The sequence below is a fragment of the Pseudoliparis swirei genome, chromosome 6 (assembly GCF_029220125.1).
Source record: "Pseudoliparis swirei isolate HS2019 ecotype Mariana Trench chromosome 6, NWPU_hadal_v1, whole genome shotgun sequence".
In the NCBI taxonomy this organism is placed as follows: Eukaryota; Metazoa; Chordata; class Actinopteri; order Perciformes; family Liparidae; genus Pseudoliparis; species Pseudoliparis swirei.
Window position 1 is genome coordinate 3,586,947 of NC_079393.1, and position 21,230 is coordinate 3,608,176.

Here is a 21,230-nt window from a genome sequence, read left to right on the forward strand (position 1 = left end):
AGAGATGTTCATTTATCAACAGGAGCTGCTGCTCTTTGTGCAACTGAGACTGAAACTTTTCTAGAATCTTCTCCAGGCTTCCGTTCCATCTCGGATGTTTTATTTGTTTCTCGTATTAGACTTTTCAATCATAGGAAGAATTTTTTTCAGAAATTCATTTTTCTGGAGAGACTCTTAAAGAGACAGGCGCTTAAAAAACGGAGCATTTCAGAGACAGAGTGCAGTTTAATAAAAAAATAATATTGTTATTTTTAACATGAAAGCATCTAAACGTCATTAAACTAGAAACCCAAAATACAAGTATGAACCTGTAAATAATAATCATAACAAATACAAAATGTTAAATTACAGAAGTAGAACGTCGTAGTTCGAGTCAGTTATTAAGATCAGTTTAACAATAATGTTGCAAGATCAAGTCAATCTTTTTCTAAAATCGTAATATTTGATGTATATAACTTTCCAAAAAGGGTCCCGGTTTATATCAAGAATGACAAGAACTGACCACGGAGCCTCTTCTGGGCGAGATGGAAAAGAAATGAGGCGTTTTTTCATCTGACAGCCCCTCACGCGCCGACAGTCGGACACAACGACGCTCGACTCGCTCGCAGCGTAAACTCGATCGCCCTCCGAGGTGTCGCGAGACGGCGAAGCAGTTTCATCGGCCGGGTCTTGAGGTTCTGTGGGACCCCGACCCCGGACCCTCCTCCCCACGGTACGTCTCTGCAAAACCAGGATATGTGAATATTGAAGTCAAAGCAAGTGTAGATGCATTGGATAAAAACGATTATAATAAAGCAAGAAAGTCCATTAGAGATGTGAGAAACAAACACAGGACTTTCACCCAGGGGACAGCTGTTCAGGTTGCACTATTATTTAAACACAACCTGAACAGAAGTCATTTTACGATGCTGACCACGTGGCATTGCGTCTGTCTTCAAGGGTGATACCCGGCTAACAGAACTGGGCCTGCATTGAAGACCTCAACGACGCCCCCTTTGAATTCATTGCAGAACACTCTTATATTACCTCTAATGCTGCGAGTGTCTCCCTGAATACCAAGTATGCTGTACAGGCACCACACGAGGCACCTCACCACCCGGCTGAATGAGAGTCTTTCTGGTCCTCGCTTCTACCTTTTTTTCTGGGGTAGCGTGGCCTCTTATACCCTCCACCCATCCATCTGCATGGTAGACGATGCAGCGCCTACGAAACCACTTGCACGTGGGTTGAAAAGGCGACGTGAATATTTGACCAGGGCATCGACCAAAAGCCGGGAGGCGGAGTTTTTGAGCTCCACTCAATGGTCGCCATGCATCTTTAATGAGGTCCGCCCCTCTTGTCAGGCGGCGGGGGAAAAGGACCCGGAGTTTGAGAAAGAATGGCCCCTCTCCACCTCGATGAATAAGTAAACCAGTCAGCAGATCCAGTCAGCAGCTCTGAGTCGATAACAAGTTAATTTGTGTGTGTGTGTGTGTGTGTGCGTGTGTGTGTATGTTTGTGTGTGTGTGTGTGTTTTTCTTTGTTAACAAGCTACCGATTACGCTTCAAATTTGATCCGTCTTCCGGCACTTTTTCTCTGAGCCCTGAAACCGCCCGGCTCCTGGTCCGGCTCCTGGTCCAGCTCCTGGCCCGGCCTGGTTTTTACTTAAATTGGCTTGTTTAAAATGAAGAAGTGTTTATCTACTTTTGAATGCAGACGAGGTTGCAAAAGTTATTCGAAATTTCTCTTTTTTTAATAAATTATTGCTCAATTAAATCAATGTTGATTTTTTAAAAATTATATATTTTTTTCCACGCTGTTCTTGTACCTCGCTGAACAAGTTTAAATATAATATATATTTTTATGTACTTCTGTTTTATGCGTCCTGTGGATATAAAAAGTTCAACTGTTAAAATGTCAGGTGTTTGTGATGAGACAAAGATAACAATGTATTATTTAAAGGTAATACACTACAATAACCTCCGTGTACAGGGCACTACAATAACCTCCGCGTACCGGGCACAACAATAACCTCCGTGTACCGGGCACTACAATAACCTCCGTGTACCTACACCGCAATAACATCCGTGTAACGGGCACCACAATATCCTCCGTGTACCGGGCACTACAATAACCTCCGTGTACCTACACCGCAATAACATCCGTGTAACGGGCACCACAATATCCTCCGTGTACCGGGCACTACAATAACCTCCGTGTACCGAGCACTACAATAACCTCTGTGTACCTACACCGCAATAACCTCCGTGTACCGGGCACTACAATAACCTCCGTGTACCGGGCACCACAATAACCTCTGTGTGCCAGGCGCTTGCATTTCCTTTATATTAAACGTGTTTTTTAATTCCAATCCGTTCCACTGCCTTGCATGTCATCAAACCGACAAACAATAATGTTTACCAAAACGCCTTTTTGTTGTACAACATACCCCGCTTATTAAAAATGGCATCTCATTACAAGATGTGAGCAGCCGTTTGTACACGAGATTAATTGGGCTTTTTTTTTTTTCATTATCATTCTGTCTTGCAAATGGATTCCCCCCCACCCACACACCTCCACCCCCCTCCTGCAAAAGGCAATGCATATTCATTTTTTACAGGAAGCCTGAAAAAAGAAATCATTTGGAAACGAGCCAAAAAAGGTGGATCCGCCTCCCGCGCTGAATGATAAACACGGGAGCCTGAAATTGCGACTATTGCAGGGATTTAGTGTGAGCCTTAAAAAAATGAACGAGTATCAGGTCTGGCTTGGTTTTTTTAAGAAGTATTTATTATTAGAAACGTGTCAATAGTACACATTCAAACATGTGCGTGAATTGGAATGCTTTGAACAGGACGTGTGTTTATTTTAATATTTATTGCCCATGCAGGTGAGGATTTGGATGCAAGGCGTCCTCTTGGCTGCCTGTTTTTTCCCCCTCTAGTGGCATTAATAATGCACACGGATAAGCTTTTACTGGTTTCTGATTTGCTTTTTCAAAAGGTAGGAGGAGGAAATGTGCAGGGTACTCTCCCGATGAGAGTGGTCCGGTTGCACTTTCGTGAAATAAGTTGAGATGATTCACCCGCTCTTTTTTCTTTTCCTTCCTTTTGACGGAATATTTCGGATGTGTAATGTGTGTATTTCGACATCAGAGGAGCCCACTTGGTTGAAAGCCTGCCTCCAGGCTGGGAACCAAACAAAAAGTATGTTTTGCCAAGTTATGGAGTCTTTTTTCTATACCTGAGGCAAGATGATGAAGTGCTTCTTCAAAGGACAAAAAGGGGCGTCCTTCGTCGGCATCTCCAACCGACGGACACGCTCTTTTGATGCTAATCAAAAGAAACCGTTTCCTTTGGCGTAAGAAACAAGAGGCGTAACTTCGTTTCTTAATTCAGCTGAGCGGCGGGATCCGTCGTCAGGGGAAGAAGGTTTTTCTTTTCAAAGACCGGCAATTACGACTTTTGTAGCTTCGTCGGCAACATTTTTGAAAGCATGCAGTGAATGGAAGTAGCCGGCAGCGTTAGCTACCAGAGTCCTGAAGTCTAGCGGTCCGCAACACTGACAGCCCCTTAAGCCACACCCCCAAAATGATTTGTATGAACATAAACTACAAACATGGCTGTTGTTAGCAAGCTAGCAGCTTGTAGAGGAATGTGCCGACGCACAATATGAGTGTGAGGTGTGTGTGTGTGTGTGGGTGGGGTGGGGGTTCAAAAGGCCCGCCCCCTTTTCAGACCAAGAAACACCGATTTTACGGGTTTTTGTGTCACTTTGTCGTTGTTTGTCGTCAAATTTTGTCGTGTTTGACCTCTTTTTGTAGACATTTTGTGTCTCTTTGTGGTCATTTTGAATCTCTTTTTAGACATTTTGCATCTCTTTGTTGTCATTTTGGGTGATGCGATGTGCTTGTTGTCATGCCATGTCTCTTTTTAGTCATTTTGTCTCTATTTTAAATAATTTGTAATCTCTTTTTAAACATGTGTTGTCTCTCTTTGTAGTCATTTTGAATCTATTTTTATTCATTTTGAATCTCTTTTTAGACATTTTATGTCCCTTTGTCGTCATTTTGAATCTCTTTTTACACATTTTGTGACTGATTGGACGGTTTAATGACAGGCCTTTGACAGCCACAGATATAGCATTACACATATATCAGACATTTCACATATAGCATGTTTTACACTATTTTATTACTGCAGGAAAAGTTTGCCCTCAGCGAGACACTAATAGACTTTCTGGAGAACAAACTAAATAAATTTAAAAATTAAAAATTAAAAAAAGGACTCAGACCTGGGAAATTGGCCAATGTCATCTTTGTGGAGACGTTCTTAGTCCTTCGCTGAACGCATAAATGTCACAGGACAGTAAAACACCCGTTAATTAAAGTGTAATTGTGTTACAGTTGGTTCGGTGCCTCATTTAGTTCCAACCGATGAGCAATAAAAAAAACTGCCGCCACACTTTTAGAATACAAGTCACAGAGAGGAGCTCCATGGACACTGACTGGAAGTGTGTTATGATGTCGCTATCAAATTAATGAGCTTCCCATAGGGCGCCTGGTTGTGGACGGACCCGTCGGCCAATGAGCAGCTCTGCAAAGGTGTCGTAAAAATACAAGCGCAAAATTCCTCACATATTTAACAATAACTCAATGACGCCGTGTTACTTTTCCACCGTTTTTATTTGTAATCCTTTTACAAATGTGCGGAATCTGCAGGAGATTTTTTTTTTTTACGAGGGAAGCTCATTTTCCCGTCATCACGAAATGCCACGCGGTGTTTTTTTGCATAAGCAAGGTTGTGAAAATAATGGCCGCCGATGATGGAAAACTCAAAGTCTGGGGAACGACGGCGGGAAATTAGCTGAACACTGTCGCCGTGGTGATTAACGAGAACAGGCTGAACGCCCAGAATAGATCATAATAGTAAAGACTCGTGGAAACAGGCAGAAAGAAATGGCTGCTTTTTCTGTTTATGTTCAATGCATGAAACTGAATATCGTCAAAATTATATAATTGTAATTTTTTTATACCACTTATGTTATGATAATGTAGTAGCATAATTATTAGTAGGCCTTAAAAGATGAAGACTTATTCACATTTCTTTTTTGAACATGAATTGAAATAAAACGGCAGAAGCAAAACAACAAATACAGTTGTAAAAATTGGTTTTTAAATAAATCTTAATGAATTAATATGAGTTGACCAAAAAGTGCGGGAGTTACATATTAGATATATTAGTTATATTTAAAATAAGGTCCAGGTCCATATGTCGTGTAATAAGTCGTCAGCACCGTGCAATAAATCGATAATGTAAATATTCAAAGTTATATCGTTGTAATTATGATCAAATTTGTATGCCACTAATATAATAGTTATGCTACAATAAGATCGTCATTTCAAAAACTAATTTTTCATTTTTCACCAATAGTCGGTCAAAAAAGATGAAATAACTAAAACGACGGAAGCAAAAAAACGAATACAGTTTGTCAACGTAAAAAATATACAATTTGTGTCAATAAGTCGATAATCTAAATATTATTCACGTCCATACATCGTACACTTGTTGTAAGACCCATAAAGATCGTAAACGTGAGGCTTTAAAGATCGTCTGTATCACATTTGGCGTCCTGTGGCCTCTTCCTCCAGGACTTGTTTTTGATTACTAAAGGAGGAGAGTGGGGGGGGGGGGGGGGGTATTGGAGATAAACGTCCGTTAGCGATTGGCCGTCCCACACATCGCTCATCAAACATTCATGCCGGGACTCGGGAGATCTCCGAGGCCGCGATAGAGAGAGTCTGCCGTCGGACCGGCGCCGGTCAGGTGGTCGACGTCTCGGCCAATGAAACGCCAGCTTCTCCTCCGAGCTGGTTAGGCTCTGAGGCTTTTAGGCCTGTCGATCCGTTCGGGGAGCAGACGTGGGATCTCTCGGCTCGTGAAGTATAAGTATATAAGTATATACGTATATAAGTATATAAGTATATACAATTTTAACAGAGTACGGATTTCTTGATTTAAATGTAATTTAAAATGTAATGTTGAAACTCTGCCGTATGGATCAGGGTCTTCTGCTTCCTCATGAAATCCACACAGAGATGTTACTATTATCTATATATGAGAGGTATTATCTACTTATTAAAGGTATTATCTATGTATTAGAAGTATTATCTCTATATATGAGAGGTATTATCTATGTATTAGAGGTATTATCTGTATGTATGAGATGTATTATCTATATATTAGAGGTATCACACAGGTGTCGATGTGAACTGCCTTGTTTATTAGAGCAGGAGGTTTCTATTAATACAACTTTGTTTCTAACGTTCGACCTTTGAAGCCGTTTTTTTTTTAATTCCAGACGATCACAGACGGTTCCTGTTCTTATTTTGTTATCATGAGGATTTTGTATTTAATAATTGCAGTACTTTTTGCGTGTCCTTGTTCACCTGGAGTCCAGCTCAAAGCAGCTGCAGTGTCTCACATCTCAGCGGCTTTCTTCCCGTTCAGGTTGCCAGTCCCTACAGATAAACCCTCCTTTTAGCTCGGTTTGGTCACATGATACGTGCACCAGACTCCAAATGACCGTGAAACTGAGGGGAAGGAAACCGATTTCACCAGAAACCAACATGTGGCAGCAAAGCTAGAGACGCCTCACGACTTCACTGCGACCCAAACGCTATCGAGATTATTTAAAACGTTCGCATGCTTTGAAAACGTGAATGTCTCCTCCGAGGCGACGTCACCGAAGTCGTCCTCGTGAAACGCATCAACTTCGATCTTCAGGCGCACACAGATCCCCCGCGAGACGCCGGTCCTTTGAGCTAACGGGTCGCGTCGGAGGAGACGAGTCGTACACGAGCGTAAACATGAGGAACATATCTAACCGTATGAATCAGCGTCGATGCTCCTCGTTGGGTATGGTGCATCATCTGTGACTCGCATGGTGGGTCATCTCCTCCTTTTCAATCCACCTGATCCTTTTCCTCCGCTGTGGATTAGCGCTGAAGACCCCGCCGGGCTCACGTTCAGCTCTTTTGGCCGACCGCGGCTCTGCCCGACCAAAAAGAATCGTTTAAAAAAAACAAAAAATCTCATTCCCTAAGAGCACTTTGAATGGATTCTCCGTCATGCCGGGTGAAGGAACTGGGCCGTCTCATTGTGCCCCACCCTCCACCCCCCCACAATGCACTTCAACGTGCAGGGGGGAGATAGTGCGTTCTCATGTTATCTGCACACCGCCCTCTGGCCCCCTTCAGCCATTTTTCTCATTTCGCAGATTTGACCGGGAGGTGACCTTCGCTTCTTTAAGTGCTTTTAAGGCCGAGCCAAGTCTTTCCTCTTCTCGGAGAGAGAGAGAGGGAGAGACAGAGAGAGGCAGAGAGAGAGAGAGGGAGAGAGAGAGGTACAGAGAGACAGAGAGAGGCAGAGAGAGAGGATTTTCAGTGGTCTTTCTCTCCCCCCCGTCCGGTTTTTAATGGAGTAGACATGACGACAGGCTTGTCGTCTGCTAATTCTAAGTGGGTCTCTACTTTTAATGTGGGAAATGGCCGTCGGGGGGGGGGGGGGGTTGTTTATGACGCATGACGTCATCAGGCACAGAGGACGACGGTCGGGGAGTTTGAAGCCGGCGACAAAGGAACTGGTTGAACACACACACACACTCACACACACACACAGAGACAGACACACAGACACACACACCACACGCACACACACAGACACACACACCACACGCACACACACACACGAGGGCATGCGGGGACAGAGATGGAGGCACTCGTCTTGTCTGCGAGGACGGGACCCGATGAGAACCTCGGGGGGAACTATTGTGCAAGGAAAGGACACAAGGAAAGGACCCAAGGGGGTGGAGCCGGTCGGGGTCTGGCTTTTCCTCTTGAATATAACTCGACCGTTCCTCTCCACTCGATTGGTCGATGGCTTTTATCCCAAATCGTCTCCATCCTTGTTTCACTCTGAAGACACTTTCCCCGTCAGACTTCAGTTTTAAAGTGTCCGACTCGACTCGACTGTTTTTATTTTCACGGTTGAGACAAATCGATACACTGGACACATTCAACTTATCTTACTTCATTTATTATTTAGTGCAGCTGATCCGATAAGAGGCCCGCCGAGCTGATCGGTCTGCTCCCCTCCTGTGATTGGAGGAGACAGCCGGATGTGACCATGTGACCTGTGACCAAACCGGGACTCCAGACGTTGTGTTTAAAATGATTTAAACTTTAAGACGCTGAGACATGTGGACTTTAATTTTTCGGACATTATGCAACAAAGTTGTTGATTTATTTGCCAAATTATGAAATAATGTTAGAAACAAGCAAAGAATGAAAATACATTTTAAAAAATCTTAATCAACTTGATGTACTCAAGAGAGAATTGTAATATTTTGAAATAGAGACTCTGTGTGTGTGTATGTATATATATATACACATATATATACACACATGTATATATATGTGTATATATATATGTGTATATACATATATATACTTATATATATACGTATATATATATATATTATATACATATATACATGCATATATAAATACATATATTTACATACATATATATACATGTATATATACATACATATAAATATATACATATATATAGATGTATTTACATATATATATATGTATATATAAATATATATACATATTTATAGATATATGTACATATATATAGATATATCCATACGACTCCGACTATTTAATGACTTTACACCAAATGAAAAGAGAGAAAATAGTTTTAATTAAAAGAATAAACATGTATATAAATGTTTATTGTTTTAATGAAACTGCGTTGATGAACATATGAATGTTACACATTTCCACGACTTTCCCAAAACTTTTTGGAAATGTAATTTTTTTCCAGGACTTTTTCAGACCTGGAAATAAACATTTTAAAATTCCAGCAGGTTTCCATGACCGAACGGACCCTGAAGGGGGCGTGGCTGTTCTCTGAGTCTTATCGGTCTCCTTCATAAAGACGTCTTCTCTGGTCAAACCGTTTGACTAATTAGATTATTCATTAACGAAACACATTGTCATAATATGAATAATACGGGGATTTATTATTTTGTTAATCTGGTCTTTTCTAATCGAGACAAAGATCCTCTGAACGAGGCTGACGGCTCGAAGCCGAACCCGAAGATCTGCCGGCTTAATTGATTATTTGTGCAGAGAGCTGAATATCTGCAAGGTGCAGGACACCCAGAGGGGCGGAGCAGATAACAAGATGAAATGAGTGAGAATTGCTTTTCCTCTACCCATTTTATTAATCTCCCCCCCCCCCCATCGTTTTTGTTAACAATGACTCTTCCTCCGTCTAGGTGTGTGTTTTTTTTTCATTAACATAAAAATATTTTTTTAACGCGTTGCGGCCTAAATGAGAAAATTGATTCAAAGTGTTCGTTATAGGCTATTTTGATTTCTGAAGGAAATGTGTGTGTGTGTGTGTGTGTGTGTGTGTGTGTACCTCAGTCACCCAGACGTGAGAGAATATTTAATTTTTTCACAAGTCCTCATTATTCCTCGGCGTTCAGAGGAATAAATTCATTACGCTGATACCGTACACAACGTCGCTCTCCTCTCTCTCTCTCTCTCCTTTTTTGAAGAAGCAATCTATTCAGGTGTGCAGGTGTTACTTCCTCCTCTCGCGTCGTGGTTCCACTCTTCGGTGTGAGATGTCTCTCGGAGAGGAACGACCTTGAGAAGATGTTAAATTACTGAGCGACGCGAGTTACTGTCCTCTCTTCTCCTTCTTCTTCTTCTTCTTTTATTCTCACCCAGAGCACTCAAACAAAATCAATTGTTTTCTATTGTTTTGTTGTTGTTACCTTCGCATTGAAAATGTGGAAGGTTATGTTTTGATCGCCGTGTATTTATTTATTTGTATGCGTGTTATTCGCATAACAAAAAAAGTTTTTAACCGAATCACATGAAATTTGGTGGGATGATTGGTTATTATCCGGCGGCCATTTGATTAGATTTTGGGATCAATCGAGTCAAAGGTCAAAATCTTTTTACCATAGCACGGTCAATTTCTATCCAATTGGCATGCAACTAATGCCAACATGTTCATAATGCAATGCCCCATCTTGTGACATGCGAAGGTATGCGCTCTACCGAGTGCCCGTTCTAGTTGTTGTTGTTGTTGTTGTGATGTAGAATTCCTGCATCTTCTTGAACATCAGGCCAGACCATAATTGCCTTCTGCTCACTGGGGAGCTCCGTGTTTCCCATCTCTTGAAGTCTGCCTCTGTCAGATTTCACCATTAGAGGGAGGGGGGAGGGGGGGGGAGGGGGGGAGGACAAGACAATTCCTGGATGAGCGTCTCGTAGCAGCTGCCAGACGTATTGAGGACATCCAGGTGTGTCTTTGCCGAGGAACCTGGACGAAGGTATAAAACGAGGTCTCGCTTCATGAGGGATCCTGTTGGATCTCGTATTGAATCGATTTCCTGATTATCTGATTATTTATTGATTAAATGTGGGATGACGCAACACAACTTTCATTGTTGTCAACCAGTTAAAAGGAAGATATCACAATTTATAGATATGGGTGAGAAGGGGGCTGTTATATATATTATTGTATAATATATACATATAATTATATATCTATATTATAATTATATATATTACATAATAATATGTATATTGTATACATATTATATGAATATACCATATATATAAATTATATATATAATAATATATTTATACAAATATATATAATATATATATTTTATATAATATATATATAATATATCTATACATTATATAAATATAATATATATATACATTATATATATAGTATATATACATAATATATAGATATATATATATATTTATATTACATATATATATAAATATATATATATACATTATATATAGTATATATATTATATATATATATTATATAAATATATATATATATCGATATATTATATAAATATACAGTATGTATTTATATATTATATATATATAATATATTTTTATATATATACTGTATACGTCGACACAGAGCCCTTTGTGTCATGTTCCCGTTCCCTCGTTTCTCCTTTTCATCCCTCGCTCCCCTCGTCTCTCCGCTCAGCAACATAATAATAACCCTCGGCTCGCCGTGACGTCCAGGATTGATGGGCAGAAGATTTCCAGCTGAGAGCCATTTTCCAAAACCCCCGAGGCACGAAAAAACAACCGGGAGATAGTTGCCTTTACTTTCCATCTCATCTCTAATATGGAAAACCTGCAGAGAAAATCAAATTAAGAAAATGCAAGGTTTGAGGAACCTCGATGGAATCGAACCACGAGAATGAAAACGTGGATTCATTAGTGAGGCGCTCTGCTTTTATCCCTTTATGCTCCCGTCACCTCAAAAAGAACGCCATTCAACCTCGCCGACAACGCGGGGGGGGGGGGGGGGGGGCACAGGTGGCCGTTATGCGTTAAGTGCAAGGCGCCGCTAAGGGTGCTGGGTAAGAAGCGAGCGGAGAGGCTTGTGTTGTGCTTTGTTTGGTCTAGTTCACTCACACACACACACACACACACGCACACGCACACACACACACTCACACACACACACACACTCACACAGTGCATAATGGATATTTAACAGCCCCCGGCCTGTTTGGAAGTGTGCCGTGTTCCTGAAGATGGTGCCGGAGACGTCTGAGGGGGTGTGTGACGGCCGGGATGACACACCCATTAAAACACACTTAGTCCATCTCTGGATTCATAACGACTGAACACACACACACACACACACACGCCTCCGTCTGGCTCATAGACGCTCTCAGAGAATCCATACCATCAGCTATGTTGCCATCCATACATTTATATATATATATATATATATATATATATAAAATCTTCGCTCTCAAAAAAATAAATTAGTATCGTTACGAAATAAAATGATGTGAAATAAGTCCACGTTTTCTGGGTTTCATGGGACACGAACTGCGGCCTCCCGGGTGAAAGTCATAGACTCAGAAGTGGAAGTCGTCGTCATGACGTCGCCTCTTGGTTTGAGCCTTGCGTTCGGCCATTTTGAATTAGCCTACGGTCGTCGCCATTTTGGTTTTTTGCAACCAATGAACGTAAGAATGCAGAGGAGTGACTAAGAGACGTCGTGTACATCCTTAATTATGGTCTGTTTGACTCTAAATGACCATAAAGTACTAAATGATGACATCATGCTGTGTAGAAGAAGACTTGAAACTAGAGATTAAGACATAAACTCACGTTTACAATGTTTACTGAGGGAATAAATGCAAAAATAATCATATGGAATAATCGTGATCTCCAGGTGTAACCAACATATATGTTGTTTTATATACATCTAAAACATGTTAACACATCTAGAATTTGTTTTGTTAAAACCTGCAACTTTATTTCACATACAGACACGAGCCTTAAATAAATACACTTCAAATGTACATGTTAGCGTATGAAGCAGCTGTGTACCTGTGCATGGACGGACCGATGTGCTTAAAGCAGGAGGGTAAATAAAGCGTACGAAACATAGCAACACTGATCATTCCTGTCAATTAATTACACCACACTGGGTTGGAAATTGCCCAGAAGCCGAGCCGCGGTGCGCCGGCACGTTAACATCTCGTTTTCCAAAGGGCACAAAGAGCCGCCGCCCGGCGCGCGGCGATCGATGTGCGTGCGGTCATCGAGCCGAGCTTATAGTGGTCGTTTGTTTTCTATTAGCAATCTCAAGGGAGATGGGGTAGAGGGGGGGGGGGTGGGAAGTGCAGCGCTGATGCCTAATTGCTGGCGAAGACAAGACCAGAACGCCATTGTTACATCTGTCAGCCGCCGGTCTTGCGGGCTTTTAATCTCGGGCTGCAGCGGCGCAGGAGTTGCCGATCCGAGCCGACGCATCGACCGGCTCCGGCCGGAACGCGTCTCGCTGGACGTGCGTCTCCGGGGAGAAGGTTCAACGGGTCAAGGGCTATAAACACCGTTTACAATGCGAGTGGCTGAGTGCTTATAGCTTCACAAGGCACACCCCCCCCCCCCCCCCCCACACACACACACACACACACACACACACACATACACAGTGGATTGCCTTTAGGAAGATAAAGTACCTTTACGCAATTATTCTTGGAAGTCCGTTGAAAAAAGGTCCCGAAATGCCATCCATCGATTCTGCTTACGATAGATGGCATTTCTGGACCTTTTTTTTAACGGATTGTCCGGTTCTGTTAAAAAATGTAAAGTTAGGTTCTGGGCAACGAAAATTACTTAAAATAACTCGGTTCGGTTTAGGCGTCATCGTACACGGGCCTTCTGGTTTAAAGTCCTGTAGTTGGACCCACGCCTCCTCCGCCCAGCAAGTCGTCTGTTTATGGTCAACAATCAGAAGCTTCTCAGAGGTAGTAATACTTAAAGATGTTACAGGGATACAAAACACGTGTGTGTCTCTCCTGCTCAGCTCCACTACCATCCCCTGTGCCCCTGGTGGTAGTTATAGCAGCTGATTGATCGGGGCATTGATTAGTTGTTTAAAAGAAAAGCTCCAGTGAAAAACTCCTTTTGAGATGCAGTCTGGTCCCTCGTGTCCCCCGCCTCCCGGTCCGCCATGGCGCCAATTTATAGTGTTCTTTTTTTCTTCTTTTTTTTTTTTTACAATATTTTCACAATGCAAGAGAACATGCAGAGCATACTACATGAAACATATTAACAACAGAAAATTACACAGCAAGTTAGGAAAATAAAACAATTTAAATACAGTACAAAAGTACAAAATTAAAAGTAAATCGATAATTACCCCCACTAAAAAGAAAATAATAAAAAATCAGGCCCGAGCTTTTAAAGGGTTTTGAATTTGGTTTGCGACCAAAAAGGATGGGAAAACCCTGAATCGGTCCTTCATGAAGCGAGAACGATGAACTGGCTGCAGCTTTTCAAATGAGAAGATCTGTTGTTGTTGCTTTGTTGTTGTCCCCAAAAAAGAAACGAACACCTTTTTAATGTGTGAAAGTCAAATGTTTTACTTCAGCATCCTCCTGTGACGATTTACAGCTTAATTAAAAACATTTTACTGAAGCATTCTGGGAGAAAATAAGCTTTTTTCTTCTTCTTTTTTAAACTGACAATTCAGTTGTTACGTGAAAATATGCTTCACCATAGCATTTTTCTTTTTTTTGGTGTTTTTTAAAGAAATTAAATGCTTGAAGAATAATAAATATAATTCATATCAACTCGATAAGATTATTAATGATACATTTTACACACACACAATTGTCTTTTTGGACTATAAATGTTAAATGAAGGTATCATTTCCCTTGAGTGATGGATATCTTCCCAACAAACAGCAGTAAGCTCTCTGATAAGAGCTCGTTTTCACCATTGTAGCACGAGGATGTATTAAAAATGAGAGGGGGATGATATGCAGCCCCCCACTGGTGCATATTTCCATTGTTATTAATAAAGAAACGGTTAAATTGCATCAGTAATCCATTGTTTGGCGTATCACTATCCCTTCATGTCCTGCAGGGCCTTAAGTAATCAGTGGATATGGTCCACCTCTTTCCCTGATAAGGAACACACACACACACAAACACACACACAAACACACACACACATATCATTAGAAGTCTGTTGAAGAATGATGACGCTGCTCGTAGAAGATAATCACGTCATGCACGGCCACGCGGTCCTAAAAATTAATTCCTCCGCAATCTGTCGACGCCGGAAAAAACCCCCAAAGAAGGCGATGCTATCGTCGGCGTCCCGACACTAAAACCAGGTCCCCGTGTGCTTCCCGCGCAGATCCCAGTGAGGCCGCGTACGGCGCCAGGCTGGCGTGGAAGTCCCTGGACAAGATGCGGTGTCTGAGGAAACGCTCCGCTATCCCCTTCCTCGGCTTCCTCATCACCTTCCTCCTCTTCCTCAACCTCTACATCGAAGACGGCTACGTGCTGGTGAGTGCGTTTGTGTTAATGCATCGTTTCCCAAGTTAAGACTCTCAGAGGAAAATGTTCACTGACTATTTGTATTCCTTTTTTTTTTTAAACGTCTGAACAACAAATTTGACCAAATGTGTAATTTTCTTTGTTCTAGTCCCCTTTTCTTTTTCTTATTTATATATACTTGCATGTTTTAACCCTTGTGTTGCCTTAGGGTCATTTTGACCCGAATCAATATTACACCCTCCCCCCGCCTTTGGGTCATTTTGACCCGATTCAATGTTTCACCCTCCTGTTACCTTTATATTTACTAACATATTTTACCCTTTGGGTTCAATTTGACGCCAGCAATTAAAACCTCCAGAAAATTATTAGAATTAATATTGTTTTTCAAGTTTAAGTGTGAGGCACTTTATGCTTGTTTGTTGACTACCGAAAGAACACCGACATTAAACATTGAATGGGGTCAAATTAATCCTAAGGCGGGGGGAGGGTGTAATATTGATTCGGGTCAAAATGACCCTAAGGCAACACAAGGGTTAAGAGAGAAACGTGTTTGAATATTTAATTATTTGCCAAATCATTAAATAATGTTGGAAACAAGCAAAGAATGAAAATACATTTTAAAAAATCGTAATCTACTTGATGTACTCAATAGAGAATTGTAATATTTAGAGATAGAGACTCTGTGTGTGTTTATATATATATATATATATATATACATCTATATATATTTACATATATGTATTTATATATATATACATATATATGTGTATTTATATATCTACATATATATATATATATATATATATTCAACAGATTCTAATTGCTTGTTTTAAAAGAGAAACGTGTTTGAATATTTTATAACATGGACCCCAAGTTTGAAATCATCGTTTTGTTTCATCATTCACGAGGCCATTTTTTATTATTATTTTGAAACCCCGGTGATCACACAGTACATTATCTGTGTTTGTTATTTAAATTATGTCGAGATAGTTCTCACATCTCCGAGTCTCTTCTCCGGGTCCATTTGGGGGGTTTAAGGTTCCTTTTGTCTCCAAACGTTAAGGGTTAGCTTCGCCACATCAAAAATACATATTTTCTCAAGTTTCTACAGGAGGTTAAAAGACGAGTTATTTAAAGCATTCCCCTCGCTTGAATTTTTCTCTGTAGAAATTAATTGTGCATGAGTCTCTGGAGAAGGTATCCCAGCTTGTCCGTGTTTGTTCCTCCATTGTTCATAATGCAGAATGATGTTGTGTTTTCCCCCCGCCCGTGTTCCAGGAAGGAGATAAAAGGCAGCTCAGGGAAACGTCGGTCCACCCTTCGAGCGCCGAGTTCAGAGAGCTGAGGAATTCCTCCGGAACCATCAATGTCACGTATCGTTATCTCGCCGGCACCCCGCTGAACCGCAAGAGTAAGTTTAACGTTAGCTTAAAGATACATTCGCTTGTTTTCACGAGCTTGGGGGGAAGTTAGTGAGTCACGCCGTGGTTGGGAATCGGAGTTAAAACTTAAAAATCGGCGACGTGGGGGTTTACAGCGCGGCAATAAAAAGGCAACGGCTCCTTTGAGACCCCGTTTTGCCTCGTAATTAAGACGCACTTCCTCCTCTCAAGTGCACCCCGGGTATAGTCGCCAAAACATGATATTTACTTCAAATGAGAAAAAAAAAGCTCCAATTTAAAAGGTCTGAGAGATTAAATGTTTTCCAGCTACAGAAAAGAAGCAACGGTTCTAAATCTGTAAAAGCGATAAGCATTTTATTCCCAATTGAAACAATTTGCGAAAACTCCAAGAAAGGGTTTCGATAAGAATTGACCTTGAATGGATGAACCGGGGTGCAACAGAAGTTATTTAAGGCTCCGTTTAATCCTCAGCTTCAAAAACAAAACAGTGTACCAGATATCCTGAAAAGTCACAAAAAGCTCAAAGTAGTAGTTTAAAAGTTTAAAACTGGCTTCCCATATTGTCAGTCTTCATTGTGGTAGAAAAAAAGCGTATAATAAGTATAACTTAAAGTCTACTAAGGGTGGGCGGGAGGTGCAGACGATGGGTTAAAAACACAAGACTTTCACCCTGGAGATTGCTGCTAATTAGCTTAAGTTTAGTAACTTCGTTACATCATTATTTTAACCCGAACTATGATCTGTATCTAACCACAACCGAGTAGTTGTGTTGCCTGAACCTTTTCTGCGATACAAGACTGATGTAGAACTTGTTTCTGGTTTAGAATCGTAGATATTTAACGTATTCGAAAGCGAGGAAGTTCATATTTTCTGTCAACCTAACGTTCCCAAAGTCAAGAAATTACCATTTGCGCCTAAATTACAGCTAACTGTTATTTTGTTAGGCACGACATACCTGAAATTGGTCATTTGAAAGCATTTCTGTGAGCATCCTGATATCATGACGCTTGTTTCTGTTCACAGAGTACCTCACCATCGGCTTGTCCTCCGTCAAGAGGAAGCGAGGGAACTACCTCCTGGAGACCATCAAGTCCATCTTCGACCAGTCCAGCTACGAGGAGCTCAAGGAGATCGTGGTCGTGGTCCACCTGGCCGACTTCGACCTGGTCTGGTGCGAGAACCTGGTGCAGGAGATCAGCAGGAAGTTCGCCCACCACATCATCGCCGGCCGCCTGCTGGTGATCCAGGCCCCGGAGGAGTACTACCCGTCTCTGGACGGGCTGAAGAGGAACTACAACGACCCCGAGGACCGGGTCCGCTTCCGCTCCAAGCAGAACGTGGACTACGCCTTCCTCCTGAACTTCTGCACCAACCTGTCTCACTTCTACGTGATGCTGGAGGACGACGTGCGCTGCTCCCGGAACTTCCTGACGGCGCTGAAGAAGGTGATCGCCTCCAGGGAAGGTTCCTACTGGGTGATGCTGGAGTTCTCCAAGCTGGGCTACATCGGGAAGCTGTACCACTCCAGGGACCTGCCGCGCCTGGCTCACTTCCTGCTCATGTTCTACCAGGAGATGCCCTGCGACTGGCTCCTCATCCACTTCCGGGGTCTGCTGGCCCAGAAGGACGTGATCCGCTTCAAGCCCTCGCTGTTCCAGCACATGGGCTACTACTCCTCCTACAAAGGAGCCGAGAACAAGCTGAAGGACGACGACTTCGAGGAGGACTCGGCGGACATCCCCGACAACCCGCCCGCCAGCATGCACACCAACATCGACGTCTTCGAGAGCTACGACGCCGCCAAGGCCTACAGCACCGTGGACGAGTACTTCTGGGGGAAGCCGCCATCCACGGGGGACTTCTTCGTCGTGGTGTTTAACAAATCTACCAAAATCAGTAAAATTAAGATCGCCACCGGTTCGGACGACCGGCAGAACGACGTTCTCCACCACGGAGCTCTGGAGGTCGGAGAGAAACTCGTTGGGACTAAAAAAGGGAAACAGTGTTCCTCTTACATCACATTAGGGGAGTTTAAAAATGGCAACATCGAGGTGCAAGACGTGGACCACAAAATTGCCTTTGACATTGAGTGTGTTCGCATCGTGGTGACGGCCAGTCAGAAAGAGTGGCTCATCATCAGGAGTATTAGTTTATGGACTACGCAACCCCCCAGCCAATAAGGACTGTACTCAAAGACTCTCGGTATGGCTTAGAGGCAAAAGGTTTTTATTATTATGATTTAATAACGTATGTATTTCCAGGTTTATTTATTCATTTTATACGTATTTATTGAGACTCATTTTGATTGCCAAATCAATCTATTGTTTTTTTTATACCTGCAAGTTGGAGCATCTTTCCAGTCAGTCATTCTTCAGGACTGTTCAGCTGACCGCAAAGTATTCATGAACGTCTCTTTTTATTAAATGTTCCACGAGCCTTTCATTTATTTCCGAGAGCTGTCAAAGGGCTGGGCGATATATCCAGGTATTTTTCAGATATACTGCATATATTATAATATTATGGTATTGTTTTCCATCATTCCTCTGTACAAATCCCACGAAAAGACCAAAACCAACCATGAACTGATGCTACTTCCAAGTATGCAGCCAAAGTCAGATATATCTTGATATATATTATCTGTAAATGCTCACTAGTGCACCATTAATACGCCCATGTGTATTAATCCACGGCTGAAAATAGCTATTAATATTGATGTTTTAGAAGAAATGAATGGGCTTGGGGCTAAGATCCACAGACATGGTAGGGGAATATACTACTCAGAGATGTAAATATACTACTCAGAGATGTAATGACACAGTTTAGGGTTTGAGTCTTTTTATGGGATTTGTTGGCATTCAAATTGAAATAAAAACACATATAATCACACCAGCCTTATCCTTCTAATGGTTCCAAGCTAATATAATTGAAGCAGAGGTTTTGTTATACGCATTTAGAAAAAGGTTGTAACCATTGACCACGTTTCATTGCATTGAACCAGCAGTGACCCGGAAATAAATATGGCATGGTACGATCCTTCAAACAAAATGTACGTCGAATGTGGGCGTTGCAGTGAAGTTTTCGTGGCTCAAAAACTTTACATTCAACACATCTCGTGCTTTACAGGAATGAACAATGCATACACTATGTTTCCATCCACCGTCAATTTAAAGATGTTTTAAATCATGATTAAATCATTTGTACCCGTATTGCCCAGCCCTAAAGTACCGTGACTACAAATGTGCATTAATGGAGGATGCAATGAAGCAATGATGATTAAATTACGTGTACCCGTATTGCCCAGCCCTAAAGTACCGTGACTACATATGTGCATTAATGGCCGATGCAATGAACCAATCATTTGTGTTGAATGCTCTTCAGAAAAGGTGCTTGAAATCTGATTTCTGTTCATTTTATTACAATTGTTTGTTCCTCTAATATAGTATAAACCATTGATAATCTACGAATGTGGGGAAAGGATCATTATTATTATGAAGCGTAAACTACTTATAAACATATTCTCCTTGAAAATACCGTCCAAATAAATCTATCGTGACTCGGAGTTTAGCGAAAGCGCAGCGCCGGGATTTCAAGAGGTCTGTTGTTGCCTTGAATATTCATCCCACGTCTCACCTCAACTTTTTGGCAAGTCTGGACTATTAGTTCCCCCGATTTAATCGTCTTTCTCCCGTCGCATCGGAGGCGGTCAAGCTCATCTACCGGCGTCGTTACGCCGTGTTTCCGCCGACAGGAGAACAATGTTTGTTTTCACCCGTCGTCTCCGAGAGCCGAGATTAGATCGCACGGTGAAGAATGGGCCGGGTCTGCTCTTAGGTCTCTTTCTTTTCCCGCCACAGCACAATTTTCCTCCAGTAAATTGCTCCGTGTTCCTCACGTTCTACACCAGCAAAAACAACATCTCCCCTGCGGAGTTGAAGAATCTCAATTCGCTCTTTTCCACCCGATGTTGCGCTCTCGCAGATCCGATGTTTTCCGCTCGTCCTTCGTATTTTTATCCTTTTGATCCGTCCCATTTTTTAGTCTTCCAAAATTCCCAACCTTTTCCGTGTTGTTTAACAGGATTAACGCCGCGGAAATTAACCGATGAACCACCGCGATCCGGAGTACGAAAACAGCCGCGTCACTTTCCGCGTTAGCTTGATAGGAATTAGCATTAAAGACGGCTGGACGATGCAATAAAGAGGTGAATGTTTACAATAACGCCCCCGAGGTTCTCCCGGGTAACGAAAGGCTGGAAGCAGATTGTCATTAGGCGCGGCGGCGGCGTTTCCGTGGAGCTTTTGTTCGGCTGTTGAGATTTATTAGCCTCCTGTTCCCGCGTTCTCCCTCAAGGTCTTGTTCGGTGTCACAGATCCAGGCCTTTTTTTTCTAGATTGGCTTGTACCGCCGCCTCAAAGCCCCCCCCCTCAGCCCCCCACGTGCTGTCTGAAATAAAATCAGAATGCACCACCGCCACCGTGCAGCTCGTTGTTTTTTCCTCGGCGTAGTCACTATTCATTTTGGTGAATGATTACGTGACCTGCATGGATCGGACTCCGAGGGTCGGGGGTTTCGTTCACTCGGAAAAAAACCCACAATCTACAATCGTGCCGTTGTGCGTATTCACGCCGCGGTTTCCGATTCACGCCGCGGTTATTACGATCGCTCGTGAGCTTATAAACACGCGGTGTCGCCGCGGGGCGGTTAAGCTGTTTTACAAGCTTTTATGGATGGCTTTCAGTACTTCCCGGGGAGAGCAGACCGACACTTCTCGGGGGAAGAAATTGCCGTCTGATCTTTATTTGAAAATAAGACGGCGGGCCAAAAAAAAAAAAACGAGCCGCATGCTGCAGATTTACGGACAGATTTACATCTTCTAACAACAAAAAGCATAAATTTCC

General features: G+C 42.2%; 1 protein-coding gene across 1 annotated transcript in view; it reads left to right on the forward strand.

Moving 5' to 3' along the window:
* mgat4c (mgat4 family member C) overlaps positions 1-18,512 on the forward strand; it is a 76,730-nt gene extending 58,218 nt beyond the window's left edge. The window contains exons 3-5 of the mRNA XM_056416809.1: positions 14,787-14,938; positions 16,208-16,340; positions 17,356-18,512. Of these exons, the coding sequence (XP_056272784.1) occupies positions 14,787-14,938; positions 16,208-16,340; positions 17,356-18,512 (1,442 nt within the window). The remainder of the gene's footprint in view (positions 1-14,786; positions 14,939-16,207; positions 16,341-17,355) is intronic.
* Positions 18,513-21,230: the final 2,718 nt, after the last annotated feature.